The sequence below is a fragment of the Heterodontus francisci genome, chromosome 19, assembly GCF_036365525.1.
Source record: "Heterodontus francisci isolate sHetFra1 chromosome 19, sHetFra1.hap1, whole genome shotgun sequence".
Taxonomy (NCBI): Eukaryota; Metazoa; Chordata; class Chondrichthyes; order Heterodontiformes; family Heterodontidae; genus Heterodontus; species Heterodontus francisci.
In genome coordinates, this window is record NC_090389.1 from 67,061,263 (window position 1) to 67,084,688 (window position 23,426).

Consider the following 23,426-nt stretch of genomic DNA (forward strand, 5'->3'; position numbering starts at 1 on the left):
AGAAAAATCAATTGAGGGATGCAGTGAGAAGGTGGGTTGAGATCAATCAAAAAGGAACAGACTTGTTGAAACAATTGATTTTATCAATTTCTAAACTTTATGTTCCAAAGCAAGTTTTCTATGATAGGTGAAAATATTTTGCTTTTTACTAAAAGCTGTATGTGTAATAAATGGCAAAAACATTTTTATAATTGTTCCTGCTTCAGTTAGACAATTTAAAAAATGTAAAAACTTAATTGTCAGCATTTTTTAGAATTTAAGTACAAGCAAATATTGCTATGTCTCTTAACTAGTTTAAAAATTCTATAAAGTGCACACAATACAATTATCTTACTATAGTGATGTATATACAAAATCTGTAATGTTTTTATTTATCTTGGTTGATTTACAGAAATGTTTCAGTTGTATGACCTAGAGTATATACTTTTATTCAGTTAATCGCTCACATTCCTTCACATTGATGTTGAAAAATCACCACCAGCAATGTTCATATTTTATGACTACAAGCACCATGTGTATTTATTTTGTAGGTTAACTAAAGGCACTATGACATTTTTCATACACACTGTATAGTCCTAAAAGGTACTTGTTTTTTCTTACACTGATGAATTGTTGAAATGCTTACAAATATTTGTTGATGTACTTCTAACCAACAGAATTGCTAAAATTTTTAGAATTGCTAGATCAATTGATAAGATTTTTATAAAGTAAATTAACGGTTTTCAATTTAGTAGATTTTCATGTTTGTGAAAATGAAGTCAGTGATAGGATTTTTTTTCTAAAGCAATGTTGGCTCCCATCTAATGATCCACAAATTATAAATTAAGTCTGAATATGAAGAATGGCTTTGAACGTTTTCTTGAAGTTCTTGTTACACAGAGGGTAGATGAATGGGTTAAGTGTTGAATTAATGTAACCCAGCCATATTGTGAACATATGTAAATTGTGATTGACACATGTATCACAGAGAGCCATTACCGTAAATGTCACAAAGTAGGGGATCCAGCACACCATGAACCCTGCCATTATGAAACCTAATTGCTTGACGGCTTTTCTTTCTTTTACTATGAGAAGTCGTTGTACATACTGCACAGACTGTGAGAAAAACTTTTGCCATGATTGCTTAAATTTATTAATGCTGTTTGTTCCTATAGTTTCTTCAGATTCATGAACCCAAGATGTTGCTTCTGGATGTGGACAAGACATAGAACCAAACTGAAGCAGCAAATTATTGAATGTTTGTATATCAGAGCTATCTGATAGTTCATATTTTTCATCAGCTGAATCCTCTGCAATCATTTTAAGTTCTTTTGTAGTCATGTATATTTGATGAGTGTTATTACCTCTTTGTCTGCGCCAAACACTTACAGGAAAGCACTTGTGTTTTGCTGTGACAACAGGACTATCCAGGGTAAGATTTTCCCTCGAGTTTGCAATATAATTTAATATGTATTCTGGTTCCAAATCCTGATTTTGTGACTTATTGAGAGGCAATGACTTATGGTAAAAGTCCGTTGAAATTTGCCGCTCTGATGCTGAAATAGAAAAGGCACCAATATCTTGGTTATTTTCAGTTGGGATGTTCTTGTCACCTCCTAAAGTATAAGGCGTTTTGATTTGTTTTAAGTCAGAACAGTTAAGCGTACACTGCGAAAGCTCGCAAGTATCTTTGACTTCTGCATTTGTGAGTTCTTGATGTGAATTTTCACCTTGCTGGTTCAGACATGTTTCATGTTTGTGCAGTGATAGTTTGGCATTCTGTATGAATTTTTTTCTATCTATAGTTGAGCACATAAGTCCACCTATGTTTTCTCGTTGTTGGCAGTGTTTCCTTACAGCCATGTAAATTTTTGTATAATACCACAGCATTAGTATAGATGGGACATAAAAGTTCAGAACTGCAGTAAGAATTTTGAACCAGGTGACATAACGAAACTCAGTGTCACACTTATTTTTTGTAACAGTCCTGATGCCTCCATTTGCAAAGATGTGCCATCCTAAGATGGGAATGATCCAAGTTAGTGAAAGAAACCAGGCTCCTGCAATCATCATAACTGCTCTGGTTCTGGTCCGATACTTCAGATATCTCAACGGCTGACGAACTGAGCGGTAACGATCCACACATAGAATAAAAAGACTAAAAATTGAAGCTGTGCTAGCCACATAATCCATAGAAAGCCAAAACTGGCAGATCACTCTTCCTAGTTTCCATTCATTTTCTAATATGTACATAATATTGAGGGGCATGACTGTCACACCAACTATCAGATCAGCCACAGATAGACTAACTATGTACATGTTTGCAACAGTATGCAGTTTTCTTTCTCTTTTCACTGCATATAGCACCAAAACATTCATGATGACAGTCAGTAAAGATAAAAAGCCTAAGACCAGGCCAAGTAAAATGTTTTTGGCAGGAAGCTGGTGGTAGAAATCTTCCTTTGTGTAGTTTTCTGTTGTAAACAGTGTGTAGTTTGCGATGTGTATAATTGGCGTTGCAGTAATATTCATCATGGATAGAGCAGACTAGTTTATACAGCCTGAACACACAACTTTGTTCGAGCCAATTCTCTGAATTGACATGTGAAAGAATGCACCTGAAAAACAAAAGTCTGTGAGTCATTACTTGCAGACTTGACATTATCAACAGCAGTCAAAAAAATTAGAACAACTTAAGAGTTGCCTAATTGCATATACTGTCTTTCAAAGTATTGACAACAAGTCAACTTCAGTTAAACTTATGGATTCATGCAATTTGCATTTTTCATTAAAATTGTATTGATGTGTATTTTATAGCAGTCAGGCAATAAATTAACAACTTATGGCGACTATGCACAGCATACAGCTATGTCACTGTTGAGCTAACAGATGGTTTTTGTGTTTTTGTTTTGCACTTTAAAAATGTAAACCATAGTTAAACACGTCAAGACTGCCATTTGCAAAGTTTCAAGTAGACAATGAGTCTTGATCCTTAAATATCATTTTTAAAGATTACAAGAAGTCGATACTCAATATCAACTGATATATCACTGAATAAGATGTTAAATGACTTCAGGTTGTAAAGGTGGAAGAGGAAAGATATAATTGATAATTTAAAGGTGCCCTACCCTTACCTACCTTTGGCAAACTGATTAAAACAGCTTTTGCATCTTAGCCTTTGAAATAAAAGTTAAATAACTTTATTTTCTGAGACATTAATGAATTCTGTTGAATTTGTATTAATGTATTTTGAATTAACAGTTAAAGATATTTTTGAAGTCTATTTTCAATCTGTTATGAAGAATTTGCTTTTACAACTTTAATGCAGGAATTTACTTTTACTGAAAAAAAGATAAGATTAATGCCTTCATTCAGTATTTGAGAGGGCAATGTGTAGGCAGATTTTTGATATATTATTTATTTGTCCTGACTGAGTTTTATGAATGCCACGAGGGATCATGCGATTAACCATGCCACCGTCATTCAGCAATGGGGGATTTGTGCAAGTAAATAAATCCTACTCCAAAGTTTATTTTTAAATATTGTCATTTACAGCTTAAAAGGAATTGGTTTACCTGAAGCATAATATCATCAATATTTCTTAAAATGTTTAACTTTTTGATATGCAGTCAAGCACATAATCAGCTAAAACCTCATCTCACTTTCAGTTAATAATTAACAACTTTGAAGTCTTTATCAATTTCCATTGTAATTAAAGGGGTAGTGGCAGCTTGGATACAAAGTTGTCTGAGACAGGAAGCAGAGAGTAGTGGTAAACGTTTGTTTTTCAGACTGGATGGAAGTATATAATGGTGTCCCCCAAGTGTTGGTGTTAGAACCACTGTTCTTTTTGAACGGAGACCTGCAGGTTCACATAAACAAATCTTGGTAGGACAATTTGATAAAGCTTTTAAAGTAGCATACAGAATCCCTGACTTTATTAATAGAGACACGGAGTACAAAAGCAAGTAAGTTATGCTAAACCTTTATGAATTACAATCTCAGCTAGAGCACTGTGTCCAATTTTGGACACCACTCTTTAGGAAGAATGTCAAGGCCATGGAGAGGGTGCAGAGGAGATTTACCAGAATGATGCCAGAGATGAGGGACTTCAGTTATGTGGAGAGACTAGAGAAGCTGGGATTGTTCTCCTTAGAGCAGAGAAGATTAATGGAAGAATTAATAAAAGTATTCAAAATTATGAGTGTATCAAATTGTCTGAAGGCTAGTTTCTCTGATGGTAGAAACCTCCAGAGGAGGCCAAGAGTGATCATCCTGTTGGTACTTCTGGCAGAAGATAGTTACAAATGCTTCAGCTTTGTCTTTTACAACCATGTGCTGGGCTCCACCATCATTGAGGATGGGGATGATAAGGAAACCAGCCCTTCCCATTAGTCGTTTAATTGCCTGCCACCATTTTTACAATGGATGTGACAGGATTGCAGAGCTTTGACCTGATCCGTTTTTTGTGGGATCACTTAGCTCTTTATGTAGCTTGCTGCTTCCACTGTTTAGCATGCATGTAGTCTTGTGTTATAGCTTCACCAGGTTGTTACCACACTTTTAAGTGCACCGAGTGCTGCTCCTGGCATGTTCATCTACATTCTTCATTGAACAGGGGTTAACCCCCTGGCTTGATGGTAATGATATACCATCAAGGGAGAGCTGTCCCTCAGCTCTCAGCTATCTAAGGGATAGACTGGGGCCATGAGGTTACAGATTGTCATGGAATACAATTCTGCTGCTGCTGATGGCCCATGGATGCCCAGTTTTGAGCTGCTGGATCAGTTCTGAATCAATCCCACATGTCTCAAGGTTATTAAGTCCAGGCCCCTGGATTACTATTCTAGTAACATAACCTCTGTGCTATCGTATCCCTAACCACTCCTCTTAGCAGGTGCCCCAGCTGTGCCAATACTGGCACAGGCATCCAATAGTATTTGGCTCATTGCCTGATACTAGGAATTTTGATGGAATAAGGCACGAAAGTTACCAGCGCATCGGAATTCCCACTCCACCATCATTACAGCAGAAGATTGGTTTGAGTGTTGGCTGGCTGTTCACCTGCAAAGGGTATCACAAACAAGTCCAATCCTGTTTTCACTGGACAGCAATCTAGAGTTGGTATTCATTTTGATAGTTTCCCCTCCCTAGTCCAAGGGGCTGAACTTAGTCATAGCATCCTGACTTCTATCCTCACTGAGATCTCAGTAGAATGAAACCAGGAACCTTCTGTATTATATGACTTACTACTACACCAAGTAGTGTGTTTGTCCTTTCGGCCATTGGCAAAATTAAAATCCAAGCGGTATGAATTGGGCCTTATGGTGCCTGTTCTTGGCATGAAATGGGCAAAGAGGATTAATTACAGGAACAAATATCTTATGCTGCAAGGAAGCCTGAAAGATGTCCAGCCCAATATTCAGTCAGGCCATCTTTCAGACTTCCCTGTTGGCCATCTAAGACAGGTGATAGGCCTTTTACAAATGTAACAGAGGGGCCTGACAACTGTTTTAGGCCCCTTCTGCTAATCTGGATATCACAGAGCTGAGAGGGAGCTGGGCCTTCTCTGCTTGGAATTGTTAAGTGGTCACTGTGGTCTAATCAGCCATTGCCACCAAAAGGTATGTTTCTAAAAAAGTAAGTACTCATCCTCCAATGCGGACTCTGCACAGCTGTCCCTGCTACAATTGTCTGTTTGTTCTCTCTTGTGAACTGTGAGTCACAAGGTGAAATCCCAACTAACTGTCTAAAGACCCACTAAAGTGTGAGTGTCTGTGCTGGTGCATGGTAAGCACAAGTCCTGTGACAGTGCACCCTCAGAAGGCATCGGCTTTTCTGATGATTCATCATCTGGTAGGTCTACTGAATGAGCACATGAAAGTCCTGGTGAAGAGAAAAGATATGAATTAGTACTGGAAAGGTAAGGATGTTGCAACTTAGCATTATGAATATGATCATCTTTCATTCGCTGCAGAAATCAAGTCAACACAACCGAGTGTTGGATGGCATGTGGGTCACTGGTATTTAATTCTGTCACCAGGTAGCTGCATTGTTCCAATCTCTCCATCTCTGATTGTCAGCGACACTGAAATGCCAATAATCTCCATTGCTTCCTCCTCTGCACCTGTCAATTGTACAATCTGTGGAAGAACACCTTCAGCCTTCACCCTAGTGTTCTGTGCTCTCCTGCAACAGGGGAAAGAACAGACCTATGAATGACTGTAAGAGCATATATTGGGATCAAATTTGGGAAGATATGGTAAATCAAGGAGTAGAGACAAGGCAAGAGAGAAAGGTATTAATATGGGAAATGATAAACAAACTGTGACAGGAAGGGACAGAGTGTACAAATCTAAGAGTAAATCAACAGATAAGGCTAGAGGTTACAAAAATAATAAAAGGACTAAACTAAAGGCTCTGTATCTGAATGACAAATCAAAATGACAATCTGAATCAAAACAGATGAACTGAGAGCACAAATAGAAATAAATAAGAACAAAGAACAGTACAGCACAAGAACAGGCCATTCGGCCCGCCAAGCCGGCGCCGATCTTGATGCCTGCCTAAACTAAAACCTTCTGCACTTCCGGGGACCGTAGCCCTCTATTCCCATCCTATTCATGTATTTGTCAAGATGCCTCTTAAACGTCATTATCGTACCTGCTTCCACCACCTCCCCCGGCAGCAAGTTCCAGGCACTCACCACCCTCTGTGTAAAGAACTTGCCTCGCACATCCCCTCTAAATTCTGCCCCTCTCACCTTAAACCTATGTCCCCTAGTAACTGACTCTTCCACCCTGGGAAAAAGCTTCTGACTATCCACTCTGTCCATGCCGCTCATAACTTTGTAAACCTCTATCATGTCACCCCTCCACCTCCGTCATTCCAGTGAAAACAATCCGAGTTTATCCAACCTCTCCTCATAGCTAATGCCTACCAGACCAGGCAACATCCTGGTAAACCTCTTCTGTACCCTCTCCAAAGCCTCCACGTCCTTCTGGTAGTGCGGCGACCATAATTGCACGCAATATTCTAAGTGTGGCCTAACTAAGGTTCTGTACAGCTGCAATATGACTTGCCAATTTTTATACTCTATGCCCCGACCGATGAAGGCAAGCATGCTGTATGTTCTGATAGCCCTATACAGAGACATGGCAGCAGGACGACATAGATTGGGACCTGAATATTGAAGGATGCATGGCATTTAGGAAGGACAGGAAGCTAGGAAAAGGTGGTGTGGTAGCTCTGTTCATTAATGATGGTATTAGTGCAATAGAGAGGGTGCCCTAAGTTCAGGAGACCAGGATGTAGAAGCAGTTTGGGTAGAGATGAGAAATCATAAAGGCAAGAAGTTACTTGTCGGAGTGGTGTACAAGCCACCTAACATTATCCACACTGTAGGACGGGGTATGAAGGAAAAATTAATGGCAGCTTGTCAGAAAGGTACAGCAATAATTATGGGGGATTTTAACCTAAAAATCAGATGGGCAGAGGTAGCCTAGATGAGTATATAGAATGTTTTCGGGATAATTTCTTGGAACAATACATTCAGAGAGTAGGCTATACTAGACCTGGTATTGTGCAACGAGATAGAATTAATTAATAACCTCATAGTTAAGTCAGCCCTAGGTAGCAGTGATCATAATATGAATGCATTTTACATTCAGTTTGATGGAGAAAAGATTGGATCCAAGACCAGTATTTTAAACTAAAATAAAGGCAATTATGAAGGTGTGAAAGCAGAGCTAGCTAAAGTGAACTGGCAAATCAGGTTAAGGGATAGGTCAATAGAGATATAGTGGCAGACATTTAAGGGAATATTTCAGAATACACCGAATAGATACATTTCAACGAGAAAGAAAAATTCCAAGGCTGGGACCTGCCATCCGTGATTAACTAAAACAGTTAAAGATAGTATCAAACTTAAAGAAAAAGCCTATAATTGCGCAAAGATGGGAGTCAGGTCAGAAGATTGGACTGAATATAAAAAACAGCAAAGAATGACTAAAAGGTTGATAAGGAAGGTAAAATTAGAGTACGAGAGAAAGCTAGCTAGAAATATAAAGACAGATAGTAAGAGTTTCTATAGATATTTTAAAAAGAGTTAACAAAGTGAGCGTTGCTCCTAGAAAAAGTGACGAGGGTATTAATAATGGACAATAAGGAGATGATATTTTGCATCGGTCTTCACTATTGAGGCTACAAGTAACACCCCAGTATTAGCTGTAAGTCAGGAAATGAAAGGGAGGTAGGAACTCAAAATTACAATCACCAGGGAAGTGGTACTGAACAAATGGTTGGCACTGCGGGCTGACAAGTCCCCAGGTCCTGATGGACTTCATCCTAGAGTGTTAAAAGAAGTGGCTAGTGAGATAGTTGATGCGTTAGTTTTAATTTCCCAAAATTCCCTAAATTCGGGGAAGGATTCCATTGGATTGGAAAATAGCGAATGTAGCTCCTTTATTCAAAAAGGGAGGGAGACAGAAAGCAGGAAACTACAGGCCAGTTAGCTTAACATCTGTCTTAGGGAAAATGTTAGAAGCTATTATTAAAGATGTTATAGCAGGGCATTTAGAAAAATTCAAGGTAATCAGGCAGAGTCAGCATGGTTTTGTGAAAGGGAAATCATGTTTAACTAATTTAGTGGAGTTCTTTGAGGGGGTTACATGTGCTGTGGATAAAGGAGAACCCGTGGATGTATTGCACTTAGATTTCCAGAAGGCATTTGATAAGGTGCCACATCAAAGGTTATTGCAGAAAATAAAAGCTCATAGTGTAAAGGCATGGATGGAAGATTGGCTGGCAAACAGGAAACAGAGAGTAGGCATAAATGGGTCATTTTCTGGTTGGCAAGATGTAACGAGTGGTGTTAACTTTTTCCAATTTATATAAATGTCTTAGATGAAGGGACTAAAGCTATGGTTGCTAAATTTGCTGAGGACACAAAGATAGGTAGGAAAGTAACTTGTGATGAGGACATGAGGCTACAAAGGGATATAGATAAGTTAAGTGAGGGGGCAAAGACCTGGCAAATGGAATATAATGTGGGAAAGTGAAATACTCCACTTTGGCAAGCAGAATAAAAAAACATATTATCTAAATGGTGAGAAATTGCAGAGCTCTGAGATGCAGAGGGATCTGGATGTCCTAGTGCATGAATCGCAAAAGGTTAGTCTTGAGAAAAGGTGCCCCGATCACCCAACAAATCCACGAACGGCCCCCCGGCCGCAACTTCAAAGCACCTGCGGGAGATGGCTCGGAGAGCTTCTGTAGCGCACTGTCGGCAATGCTGCATGCCTTTATTTAAACCACTGAAAAAAAAACCCTTAGCAAATGTAATCACCTCTGTAAATCTGCCAAAGGATGCTTCACCTCCCGAAGGACGTGGATGAGCTTTCCGGACGTCGATGGTGGGCACTAGGGACCTTATTAAATGCACCCGCTTTCCCCCCCTTCCTCCCCCCGTCCCCTTCCCTGCTCCACCCTCTCAGCTCACCTCCCCACAACCCCGTCCCAGCCCGCCCCCCCTCGCACCATCTCCCCCCCACACCCCCTTTCCCTGCACCCCCCCACCCCCTTACAGCCCCCTTCCCAGCTCCCCCTCACATCCCCTCCTCCCTCCACCCCTCCCCCTCGCATCCCCTCCTCCCACCGGCACCATCCTACACCTGTGTAGGGGCCCTAACAACCCCACTGCCTTGTGGGCGTCACGGGAGAGACCACGGCTAAGGGAGTAAACCCTAACAGATAATCCGGAGCAGAACCCCGTATGCGGTCATGTGTCACCTTTGGCATGTTTCCGGCAGTTCCTGCAGCCATACTGGTGCCAAACGTCGTGCCCTGCACTCCTTTGGACCCCACCAGAAAGGCCGAGAGGGGGGTTTTGACGACTGGGCAACTCTCAACCTCCATAAACTTGCCCAGGCATGCGCCATGGAGAGGTCACTCCATAGTTGCCTCACAGCGACTGAAACAACACAAGGCAGCAGTTACGGGTTATAAGTCCAGATAGATTGGCGTAGAAACTGGGTGCCACGGGTTGCCTTTGTCGGTGGGAGAGGTGATTGCACCTCACTGGACAGCTACCGCTCGCCTCAAACCGGGCAGCCCCCAGTCAATAAGGTTCTGTCCCGCCACAGTCTACCTGCTTCAATGGGTGCTTGGAGCTCAGGGTCATTGCCCGAAAGGTGGACTGATACACCGCACCAAACAACACGAAAAAAGGAAAGAAGGTACCAGCCCTTCGCTTTGCAAGCTGGAACGTCAGAACTATGTGTCCTGGCCTGTCGGAAGACCTTACACAAATCAACAATTCTCGGAAGACCGCCATCATTAACAACGAGCTCAGTAGACTCAATGTAGACATTGCAGCACTTCAGGAGACTCGCCTCCCCGCGAGTGGATCTCTAGCAGAGCAAGACTACACCTTCTTCTGGCAGGGCAGGGATCCTGAAGAACCAAGACAGCATGGAGTGGGCTTCGCCATCAGAAACTCCTTGCTCAGCATGATAAAGCCTCCCTCAAATGGCTCGGAACGCATACTGTCCATCCGACTGCTCACCACCTCTGGTGCAGTACACCTACTCAGCATCTATGCTCCAAAACTCTGCTCCCCACATGAAGCTAAAGACCAGTTCTACGAGCAACTCCATAACATCATTAGCAGCATCCCCAACACCGAACACCTATTCCTGCTGGGGGACTTTAATGCCAGGGTTGGGGCCGACCATGACTCATGGCCCTCCTGCCTTGGGCGTTATGGCGTTGGAAGGATGAATGAGAACGGGCAGAGACTGCTTGAGTTGTGTACCTATCATAACCTCTGCATCACCAACTCGTTCTTTCACACTAAACCCTGTCACCAGGTTTCATGGAGGCACCCAAGATCGCATCGTTGGCACCAGCTAGACCTCATTGTCACAAGGCGAGCTGCCTTAAACAGTGTTCAGATCACACGCAGCTTCCACAGTGCAGACCGCGACACCAACCTGGTGTGCAGCAAGGGTAGACTCAGACCAAAGAAGTTGCATCATTCCAAGCAGAAGGGCCACCCGCGCATCAACACGAGCAGAATTTCTCACCCACAGCTGTTACAAAAATTTCTAACTTCACTTGTAACAGCCCTTCAAAACACTCCCACAGGGGATGCTGAGACCAAGTGGGCCCACACCAGAGACGCCATCTATGAGTCAGCTTTGACCACCTACGGCAAAAGTGTGAAGAGAAATGCAGACTGGTTTCAATCTCATAATGAAGAGCTGGAACCTGTCATAGCCGCTAAGCACATTGCACTGTTGAACTACAAGAAAGCCCCCAGCGATTTAACATCCGCAGCACTAAAAGCAGCCAGAAGCACTGCACAAAGAACAGCCAGGCGCTGCGCAAACGACTACTGGCAACACCTATGCAGTCATATTCAGCTGGCCTCAGACACCGGAAACATCAGAGGAATGTATGATGGCACGAAGAGAGCTCTTGGGCCAACCATCAAGAAGATCGTCCCCCTCAAATCTAAATCAGGGGACATAATCACTGACCAACACAAACAAATGGACCGCTGGGTTGAGCACTACCGAGAACTGGACTCCAGGGAGAATGCTGTCACTGAGACTGCCCTCAATGCAGCCCATTCTACAAGTCATGGATAAGCTGGACATACAGCCAACCAAATCAGAACTCAGTGATGCCATTGATTCTCTAGCCAGCGGAAAAGCCCCTGGGAAGGACAGTATTACCCCTGAAATAATCAAGAGTGCCAAGCCTGCTGTACTCTCAGCACTACATGAACTGCTATGCCTGCGCTGGGACGAGGGAGCAGTACCACAGGACATGCGCGATGCCAATATCATCACCCTCTATAAAAACAAAGGTGACCGCGGTGACTGCAACAGCTACCGTGGAATCTCCCTGCTCAGCATAGTGGGGAAAGTCTTTGCTTGAGTCGCTCTGAACAGGCTCCAGAAGCTGGCCAAGCGCGTCTACCCTGAGGCACAGTGTGGCTTTTGTGCAGAGAGATCGACCGTTGACATGCTGTTCTCCCTTCGTCAGATACAGGAGAAATGCCGTGAACAACAGATGCCCCTCTACATTGCTTTCATTGATCTCACCAAAGCCTTTGACCTCGTCAGCAGACGTGGTCTCTTCAGACTACTAGAAAAGATCGGATGCCCACCAAAGCTACTAAGTATCATCACCTCATTCCATGACAATATGAAAGGCACAATTCAACATGGTGGCTCCTCATCAGAGCCCTTTCCTATCCTGAGTGGCGTGAAACAGGGCTGTGTTCTCGCACCCACACTTTTTGGGATTTTCTTCTCCCTGCTGCTTTCACATGCGTTCAAGTCCTCTGAAGAAGGAATTTTCCTCCACACAAGATCAGGGGGCAGGTTGTTCAACTTTGCCCGTCTAAGAGCGAAGTCCAAAGCACGGAAAGTCCTCATCAGGGAACTCCTCTTTGCTGACGATGCTGCTTTAAGATCTCACACTGAAGAGTGCCTGCAGAGTCTCATCGACAGGTTTGCAGCTGCCTGTAATGAATTTGGCCTAACCATCAGCCTCAAGAAAACGAACATCATGGGGCAGGACGTCAGAAATGCTCCATCCATCAATATTGGCGACCACGCTCTGGAAGTGGTTCAAGAGTTCACCTACCTAGGCTCAACTATCACCAGTAACCTGTCTCTAGATGCAGAAATCAACAAGCGCATGGGTCAGGCTTCCACTGCTATGTCCAGACTGGCCAAGAGAATGTGGGAAAATGGCGCACTGACACGGAACACAAAAGTCCGAGTGTATCAGGCCTGTGTCCTCAGTACCTTGCTCTATGGCAGCGAGGCCTGGACAACATATGTCAGCCAAGAGCGACGTCTCAATTCATTCCACCTTCGCTGCCTCCGGAGAATACTTGGCATCAGGTGGCAGGACCGCATCTCCAACACAGAAGTCCTCAAGGCGGCCAACATCCCCAGCTTGTACACACTACTGAGTCAACGGCGCTTGAGATGGCTTGGCCATGTGAGCCGCATGGAAGATGGCAGGATCCCCAAAGACACATTGTACAGCGAGCTCGCCACTGGTATCAGACCCACCGGCCATCCATGTCTCCGCTTTAAAGACGTCTGCAAACGTGACATGAAATCCTGTGACATTGATCACAAGTCGTGGGAGTCAGTTGCCAGCGTTCGCCAGAGCTGGCGGGCAGCCATAAAGACAGGGCTAAAATGTGGCGAGTCGAAGAGACTTAGTAGTTGGCAGGAAAAAAGACAGAGGCGCAAGGGGAGAGTCAACTGTGCAACAGCCCCAACAAACAAATTTCTCTGCAGCACCTGTGGAAGAGCCTGTCACTCTAGAATTGGCCTTTATAGCCACTCCAGGTGCTGCTTCACAAACCACTGACCACCTCCAGGCGCGTATCCATTGTCTCTCGAGATAAGGAGGCCCAAAAGTAAAAAAGAACAGGACGTAATTCAGAAAGATAATAGAATGTTATCGTTTATCGTGAGGGGAATTGAATACAAAAGTAGGGAGGTTATGCTTCAGCTGTACAGGGCATTGGTGAGACCACATCTGGAGTACTGTGTACAGTATTGGTCTCCTTATTTAAAGAAGAATGTAAATGCGTTGGAGGCAGTACAGAGAAGGTTTACTGGACTAATACCTGGAATTGGCAGGCTGTCTTACGAGGAAAGATTGGACAGGCTAGGCTTGTATCTGCTGGAATTTAGAAGAGTAAGAACTGAATTGATTGAAACATATAAGATCCTGAGGGGTCTTGAAAGGGTGGATGTGGAAAGGATGTTTCCCCTTGCAGGAGAATCTAGAACTAGGGGTCACTGTTTAAAAATAAGTGGTTGCCCATTTCAGACAGAGATGAGGGGAAATTTTTTCTCTCAGAGGGTCATGAGTCTTTGGAATTCTCTTCCTCAAAAGGCGGTGGAAGAAGAGTCTTTGAATATTTTTAAGGCAGAGGTAAAGAGATTATTTATAAGCAAGGCGGTGGAAGGTTATCGAGGGTAGGTGGAAATGTGGAGTAATCAGTTCAGCCATGAATATATTGAATGGCGAAGCAGGCTCGAAGGGCCGAGTGGCCTATTCCTGCTCCTAATTCGTATGTTCATATATTGCAGTGCATTTGGTGAGGGTGACTTTCAAGCAAAGGCATCCACTTGCATAAAGAACAGAGTAAGTGGCAGTGGTGGATCAATGGACTATGAGGAAATGCATAGAAAGAGGATGGGTGCGTTTGCAAGGTGAGCAGCTGTGATGAGTGATGAGATGGAGTTGGCTTGAGAAGGCAAAGTGAGGGGTGGGGTTTGAAGTGCACAACAGGATATAGGTGAATATTCAACTGTACTCACCTTTCCCAACCTGGTTAGGTTAGTAAAGAGCTTCCTGCACTGGATACAGGAGTGTACCAAAATGCCCCTGTTGCTGATCTCCTCGGCCACTTCCAGCCATGCTTCTTCATTGCTACAGTAGGTTTCTTCCTCACAATTCTGGGGAAAAGTATCTATTTCCTCTCCTCACTGAGCCCAGTAGTGCATCAAAGGGTGCATCATTAATCTTGATTCAGCCCATGAATCCATTACAGCACTTTTCCTTCAGTTTGCCACAACTCCTAATGCCTCCAAATTTCATCATTGTGTTGGTCTTTTAAATGCTGCAGTTGAGATTGCATCATGTAGGTCCACACCCTACCCACTGTCATGTATAGGACAGAAAAGCTGGAAGTAATATAATGGGTTAGCCCCGTTGAAATTGCACCAACTAACAGGCTGAGAATTCTTCCGGGTTTCACGACTGATATTGCAACCCCTCCCTGGCATCTGAACGTGCCTCAGAGTTATTATTGGGCCTGATATCTTGGAGTCAAAATGGACTTGACAGAAAGTCTTGAGCAATATGTGTGTCAATCCTTGAAGTAAATTATGAAAAAAAAGAAATGTAATTTTTAAAGCGTTTTCACTGTTGACGTATCCTAAGTTTATGTTGTTAATTTTAATTACAAGACCTGGGGCAGAAATTAATAAAACCTACAGCTGATTGAGGCTTTTCTAGATCATTATGTTGAGGGAACAATTAGAGAACAGGCTATTTTAATTTTTTTTAGTTTAGTATTGTGCAATGAGACAGGGTAATTAATTGATGTAGTCTATGTGGATTTTAGCAAGGCTGTTGATAAAGTCCCACATGGCAGATCAGTCATGAAAGTCAAAGCCCATTGGATCCAAGGCAAGATGGCAAGTTGGATACAAAATTGGCTCAGAGGCAGGAAGCAAAGGGTAATTGTTGATGGGTGTTTTTGTGATTGGCTGCTTCCAATGGGGTTCTGCAGGGCTCAGTACTAGGTCCCTTGCTTTTTGTGGTATATAGCAATAATTTGGACTTGAATGTAGCGGTCATAGGACAAGATTTTATTCTGCCCTTGGAGATGGCACAGAGGTAGGGGGGCAAACAAAATGGCAGGAGGCACTGTTCCGGAAGTTCTCCAGGTCCCCGGCCATTTTATCCGAGCTAGGACAGCCTTCCTTCCCCAGGCCAATTGAGGCTTTTAAGTGACCAAATGTTGGCCACTTTCCCATCTCCACGTCAATCGTCGAAGGCAGAGGGGCCCACTGCCCCATGGAGACACCACCAGGTAAAGCCTGGCGGCCTCCCAGCATGATCCAGGGCCTCCAGAGGGTGCCTATGGCTGCGATGGCCACCCGCCCAGAAAGATCCCACCCCACCCTCAGCAACCAGCCCCCACTCCCACCCCATCTCCCTGCCTCCCTGAATGGTATCTGCGACCCTGACTGCACTCACCTGTCTCTGGGTCTCCTCCTTCTTCAGTACTGCAGGGCCTCCTGCAGTACCGGCTGTGTCCAACGCTCCCGGTAGCGCTGCCAGTGCTGCAGAGCTGCCAGCCCTCTGATTGGCTGGCAGCTGTGGAGGCGGGCACTTGTCCCTTAAAGGGACGGCATCCCCGAAGGTGAGCACTTAATTGGCTGCTGGCCATAAGATCGCAAAAGGGATCCAACAGAGGGCCGACGCAGGGTCTCTCCTGCCTTCCGGCCCGCCGATTGGGCCCCTGTCACTGAATAAAATCCCACCCATAGAGTCATTAGGGAACAGAAGGAGGCCATTCGGCCCCTCAATCCATGCTGGCTCTGTATAGGGAAATCCAATCAGTCCCATGTCCTCACTCTATCCCCATAGCCCTGCAAATTTATTTCTCTCAAGTGCCCATCTAAATTCCTTTTGAAATCATTCATCGCCTCTGCTTCCACCAGCCTCGTGGGCAATGAGTTCCAGGTCATGACCACTCGCTGTGTAAACTAGTTCTTCCTTGCATCCCCCCTGCATCTCTTGTCCAAAACCTTCAATTCGTATCTCCTAGTCCTTGTACCCTCAGCTAATGGGAACAGCTTTTGTCTACCTTATCTAAACCTGTCATAATCTGGTACACCTCTATCAGATCTCCTTTCAATCTCCTTTGCTTCAAGGAGAACAATCCCAGCTTTTCCAACCTAACCTTGTACCTCAAATCCCTCATCCCTGGAACCATTCTGGTAAATCTCCTCTGCACCCTGTCAAGGACCCTCACATCCTTCCTAAAGTTTGGTGACCAGAACTGGGGCCTAACCAGAGCTTTATAAAGGGTCAGCATAAGTTCCCTGCTTTTGTATTCAATACCTCTATTTATGAAACCCAAGATCCCATATGCTTTGTAACTATTCCGTCAATATGTCCTGCCACCTTCAAAGATCTATGCACATGAACCCCCAGGTCCCGCTATCCCTGTACTTTAGAACTGTGCCATTTAGTCTATATTGCCTTTCCCTATCCCTTCTGCCAAAGTCCATCACCTCACACTTCGCTGTATAAAATTCCATCTGCCACATGTCTGCCCATTCTGCTAGCCTGCTAAAATCCTGATACGGTCAATAGGTTTCATCCTCACTGTCTGCCACACCTCCAAGTTTAGTATCATTGGCAAATTTTGAAATTGTACTCTGTATTCCAATATCCAAGTAATTTATATATATCAAAAAAAGTAGTGGTCCCAGCACTGAACCTTGGGTATCACCAATGTCTACCATCCTCCAGTCTGAAAAACAACCATTTACCATGACTCATTGTTTTCTGTCCATAAGCCAATTTTTAAAAAAGCTGACACTGACCTCCTATTCTATGAGTCTCAATTTTGTTAACCAACCTTTTGTGTGATTCTTTATCAAACACTTGCTTAAAATACATATAGACAACATCCATTACATTCCCTGAATCAATCTCCATTATTTCATCAAAAAATTCAATTAATTAGTCAAACACGACCTGCCTTTTACAAATCCATGCTAGATCGCCTTAATTAACTCAAACTTCTCCAGTTGTTTGTTGATTTTTTCCCCTGATTATTGGACCAGATCTTGCGCTTGGCCCAACGTCGGGTTCCGTGGTGGGGGGTGGGTTGGTGGTGGTGGGGGCGCGGACAATCAGAGTGGCAGCGGCCGCCATGGAACCCGACGCTGGGATTGCCAGGCCCAATCTTCCTGGGGCAGGGAAGCTCCGTTGCTCTGCAACGGGACCCTAGTTTAAATACTTAAAGTACCTCTCTGCCTGCATTTCAGTGTCATCTGCCGTGATCTTCCCATCTATTCCCGATCTTGAGCTGGACATGCAACACTCACGCGCCTTCACTTTCCCGTTCACAAGAAGCTGGCGCCAGTGAGGAGGGGAAGGGGCCAACTCTCCAATGTGTGTATAGATGGTGAGGGAGGGGTTAACTCTGCATTGTGTGTATAGATGGCCGGGAGGGGGAATGGGGGCAACTCTGCATTATTTTATGGATGGGGGGAAGGGGCCAACTCTGCATTCTGTGTATAGATGGTGTGGGAGGGATCAACTCTGTATTGTGCATATAGATGGCTGGGGCGGGGTAACACGGGCAACTCTGCATTATTTTATGGATGGGGGGAAGGGGCCAACTCTGCATTCTGTGTATAGATGGTGTGGGAGGGATCAACTCTGTATTGTGTATATAGATGGCTGGGGCGGGGTAACACAGGCAACACTGCATTATTTTATGGATGGGGGGAAGGGGCAACTCTGCATTGTGTGTATATATGGGAGAGGAAAGAGGAGCTCTGCATTTTGTTTGCAGGGCTAGTAGCCTTTTAAAAATGGCACCAGGACCTGCTCCTGCATCAGGTGACGCCATTCGTGGCATCGCTGATGCCACCCCAGTCACGTGATTGGGAGGGGGCAGCCGCCATCAGTATGTTCAGTGGCCACCTGCCACAGAATCACAGCGGCATGGATCCCATGCAAAGCGGCCACTATTTTCTGCATCCACTACTGCTCCAGGCGATGAGACAACAAGATCCAACCCATTGTTTCTGAAACCTTACCTATCCCTGATGTTAAACAGACTGGCCTGCAGTTACTAGGAATGTCCTTACACACGTTCTTGGATAAGGATGTCACATTTGCCACTCTTCAGTCCTCTGGCACCTCCTCTGTATCTAGGGAAGATTGGAAGATTATTGCAAACACTTCCACCATCTCCACTCCCACTTCCTTGAGCAACCTTGGATGCAAGTCATCCAGACCAGACAACTTATCCACTTTAAGCATAGCCAGCCTTTCCAGTACATCCTTTCTATCAATTTTCATCCCATGCATTACCTCTACTATCTCCACATCTACCGATATTTTGTCAACATCCTCTTCCTTAGTAAACACTGATACAAAGTCTTATTAAGCATTCTAGCCTTGCCCTGTGCCTCTAAGCATACTTCACCTTCTTTGTTCCTTATAGGCCCCACCCCACCTCTTAATACTCGCTTACTATTTTCATGCTGGTAGAAGATTTTTGGGTTCTCTTTTGTTACCTGCCATTCTATTCTCATATTCTCTTTTTTCCAGTCTTATTTTCCTCTTCACTTCCCCTCTCAACTTATGGTATTTGGCCTGGTTCTCACTTGAAGAATTCACCTGTCATGCGTCATACATCCTTTTTTTTTTCATCTATTCTCTATCTCTTTCGTCATCCAAGGAGCCCTGGCTTTGGTTCATTACCTTTCTCCCTTATTGGAATGTACCTATCCTGTACTGAAACATCACCTCCGTAAAGATCACCTGTCATTCCATTACCATTTTTTCTGTCTATTTTTGATTCTATTTTACCCCGGCTAGATCCCCTCTCATCCCATTGAAGTTAGTCTTCTTCCAATTTAGACGTTCTACTTTAGATTGTTCCTTGCTGTTCTCCATTACTAGTCTAAACCTTATCATCACTCTTACCCAAGTGCTCCCCCACAGCCACTTGGTCCACTTCATTCAGCACTAGATCCAGCAATGCCACCTTCCTAGTTGGACCGAAAACATACTGGTCAAGGAAGTTCTCCTGAACACATTTAAGAAATTCTTCCCCCTCCTTACCCTTTACTCTAACATTATCACAAACAATATTTGGGTAATTAAAGTCCTCCAATATCACCACTCTGTATTTCTTGCACATCTCTGTGATTTCCCTGCAGATTTGCTCCTCTATCTCTCTCATTATTTGGACGCCTATAGAGTACCCCCAATAGCATAATCATACCCTTTTTGGTTCTCAACTCAAACCAAATGGATTCTCCATTACCCCCTCAAAGACATCCTCTCTTTCCAAAACTACAATTTCTTCCCTAATCAGTACTGGCACCCCACCTCCCTTTTTTTCCTTCCCTATCTTTTCTGAACACTTTGTATCCTTGAATATTAAGCGCCCAGTCCTCACCATTTTTAAGCCACATTTCCGTTATTGCCACCACATCATATTCTACACAACACATGACTATTTGTGCTTGTTGCTCACCAATATTATTTACCACACTTTGTGCATTTGCATACATACATTGTAAACCTGTCTTTGTACTCATCATAGTCTTTCTTAGTCTGCTCCTATCTAATATGGTACTACTTCCTTCACTAGTACTATGTAACACTCGCACTCCCTTATGCACCTTATTCCTCTCTTCTACTTCTATATGCTGGTGCCCATCCTCCTGCCAGTTTAGTTTAAACTCTCCCAAGTCACATTAACAAACCTCCCTCCAAGGACATTGGTCCCAGTCCTGCTGAGGTGCAACCCATCACATTTGAATAGGTGCCTCCTGCCCCAGAGGTGGTCCCAATATCCCAAGAATCTGAAGCTCTCCCTCATGCACCATGCCTCAAGCTGCACATTGATCCTCCCTATCTTCCTATTTCTACTCTCACTAGCGTGTGGCACTGGGTGTAATCCAGAGATTACTACCTTCACGATCCTTCTTTTTAACTTCCGCCCTAGTTCCTGAAAATCTTACCATAGGACCTCAATAACTACTCTCTCTATGTTGTTGTTACCGATGTGTACCACAATTTCTGGATTACTCTCTTCCCCTGGAGAATATTCTGCACCCTCTCTGTGATGTCCTTTACCCTGGCACCAGTGAGGCAACGCAGCATGCGGGACTCACAATAATTGTTATAGAATTGTCTGTCTGTTCCCCCCCCCCGCCTCCCCCCAACTATGGAATCTCCTATAATGACTGCATTTCTATTCTTTGCTGTTCCCTTCTGTACGGTTCCTTTCCCCTTGTGTCATGGTCTGGACTGCACTCCTTCAAAATGTCATCACTCCCAGCAGTCTTCAAAGCTGACTAGCGGTTTGAGAGTGGCACACACCCCGAAGACATCTGCTCCTCCTGCCTCTTCCTACTCTTCTGATCTCTCACTGCCTGGGAGATGACCACCTCCTGGAACATATGTTCCAGGAAATTCTCATCTTCCTTGATGCTCCGCAGTGACTCCAGCTGCCCCTCAAGCTTGGAAATCCTGAGCTCAAGCTCATGCAGCTTGAGACACTTCCTACACACATGTTCCCCCAAGACACATGAAGTATCTTGAAATTTGCACATGATGCAGGAACTGCAAGCAACAGGTCTCCGCTGCCGATCCATGATCTAAGAAAACAATCTCTATTCTCTTTTTTAGAAATTAGTTAACAATTTGTATAAACTATTAATTTTATTAATGCCTCTAGTCCTGCTCTGTGCTAATACTCTTACTGTTATACTTAGCATGACTGAAACTTTATTAATTAGTTTAACTAGTTAAGCTATAAAATTAGTACAGGTACTTTAAAGTTTTCTGGTCCTGGGGGGCATGATTAAGAAGTTGGCAGATGATACAAAAATTGGCCGTGTGGTTGATAATGAAGAAAGTTGTAGACTGCAGAAAAATATGTCAGGTGGGCAGAATAGTGGCATGGAGAAGTGTGAGGTAATGCATTTGGGGAAGGCTAACAAGACAAGGGAATACATAATAAATGGTAGGATACTGAGAAGTATAGAGGAACAGAGAGACCTTGGAGTGGGTGACCACAGATCTCAGAAGGTGGCTGGACAAGTAGATAAGGTGGTCAAAAATGCTTACAGGATACTTAGCTTTATTAGCTGAAGCATAGAATATAAGAGCTGTAAGGTTATGCTGGAACTGTATAAAACACTAGTTAGGCCACAGGTTGAGTACTGTGTGCAGTTCTGCTCATCGCATTATAGGAAAGATGTGATTGCACTAGAGAGGATACAAAGGAGATTTACGAGGATGTTACCTGGACTGGAGAATTTTAGGTTTGAAGTAAGATTGGATAGGCTAGGGTTGTTTTCTTTGGAACAGAGGAGGCTGAGGGGAGACCTAACTGAAGTGTATAAAATTATGAAGAGTCTAGATAGAGTGGATATAAAGGCCCTATTCCCCTTGATTGAGCATTCCATAACCAGGGGTGATAGATTTATGGTAAGAAGTAGGACGTTTAGAGGGGATTCGAGAGGAAATTCTTTCACTCAGAGGGTGTTGGGGATCTGGAAATCACTGCCTGAAATGGTGCTAGAGGCAGAAACCCTCAAGACATTTAAAAAGTACTTGGATATGCACTTGAAGTCCCGTAACCTATATGGCTACAGTCCAAGAGCCAGAAAATAGGATTAGGCCATTGGCTATTTGTCAGCTGCTACAGACATGATAGGCCAAATGGCCACCTTCCATGCTGTAAATTTCTATGAGTCTATGATTTCTAATAACCTTATAGTAAAGGAGCTTCTGAGGAGAGTGCTCATAATATGATAGAATTATATATTGATGTTAATAGTGATTTAGTTAAGTACGAAATTAGGGTCTTAAATCTGAACAAAGCAAACTATGTAGTTATGAGGGGGAGAGCTAAGGTAGGTTTGGAAACTAGATTGAAAGATATAATGGTACATAAGCAATGGCAAACATTGAAAGAAATAATTCATAATGAATATACATTCCCTTAAGAATAAAATCCCAGCAGAAAAGTGGTCCAACCATGGTTAACAAGAGAAGGTAAAGATAGTATCAGATTAAAGGAAGAGCCTTAAAATGTTGCCAAGATGAGTCGTAAGCCTGAAGATTGGGTGGCTTTTAGAATTCAGCAAAAGATGACCAAGAAATTGATGGAGAGCAAATAGCATATGCAGGTAAACCAACAAGAGACCTAAAAATAGATTGTAAAAGCTTCTAGAGTTTTATAAAAAGGAAGAGATTAGCAAAAGTAAATGTGGATTCCATAGAGATAAAGACAGGAGAAATTATAATGGGGAATAAGGAAATGGCAGAGACAATAAACAAATACTTTGTAACTATCTTCAAAGTAGAAGGCACAAAAGACATTTCGGAAATAGTGGGGAACCAATGATAATGAGGAACCTAAAGAAATTAGTATTGTTAAAGAAATAGTACTGGAGAAATTAATGGTACTAAAAACCAAGAAATCCCTGAGACCTGATGGCCTCCTTCCTAGGGGTTTAAAAGAAATGCCTTCAGTGATGGTGGCTGGATTGGTTTTCATCTTCCAGAATTTCCTAGATTTTAGAATGGTCCCTGTGGATTGGAAGGTAGAAAACATAAACCCACTGTTCAAGAAAGGGGAGAAAGAGAAAACAGGGAACTATAAACCAGTTAGCCTGACATCAATAGTAAGGAAAATGCTGGAATCTATTATTCGGGATGTGATAACAGGCTATTTAGAAAATCATGATATGATTGGGCAGAATCAACACAGATTTATGAAAGTGAAATAAAAACAATAAATGCTGGAACCACTCAGCAGGTCTGGCAGCATCTGTGGAAAGAGAAGCAGAGTTAACGTTTCGGGTCAGTGACCCTCCTTCGGAACTTTATGAAAGTGAAGTCATGTTTGACAATCTATTCGAGTTTTTGTGGTTGTAACCAGCAGAGTGGATGTAGTTTATTTGGGTTTTCAAAAAGATTTCGATAAGGTGCCACATGAGAAGTTATTACAACAAAATTAGGACACATGGGATTATGGGTAAAAGATTAACATGGATTGTGGATTGGTTAACAGACAGATAACATGAAGTAGGAATAATCCGGTCATTTTTTGGGTTGGC

At 43.4% G+C, this 23,426-nt stretch overlaps 1 protein-coding gene across 3 annotated transcripts in view; it reads right to left on the reverse strand.

Moving 5' to 3' along the window:
• Positions 1–293: 293 nt before the first annotated feature.
• The window catches only part of hrh1 (histamine receptor H1), a 40,270-nt gene continuing 17,137 nt past the window's right edge, over positions 294–23,426 (reverse strand). The window contains exons 1-2 of one of the 3 annotated variants that reach the window (XM_068051849.1): positions 14,343–14,612; positions 294–6,168 (exon numbers count right to left, since the gene is read on the reverse strand). In XM_068051849.1, coding sequence (XP_067907950.1) covers positions 823–2,514 — 1,692 coding nt within the window. In that variant the 5' untranslated portion in view covers positions 2,515–6,168; positions 14,343–14,612 and the 3' untranslated portion in view covers positions 294–822. Of the gene's footprint in view, positions 6,169–14,342; positions 14,613–23,426 lie in introns of those variants that run through there. The other 2 variants (XM_068051851.1, XM_068051850.1) reach the window with 2 other exon arrangements.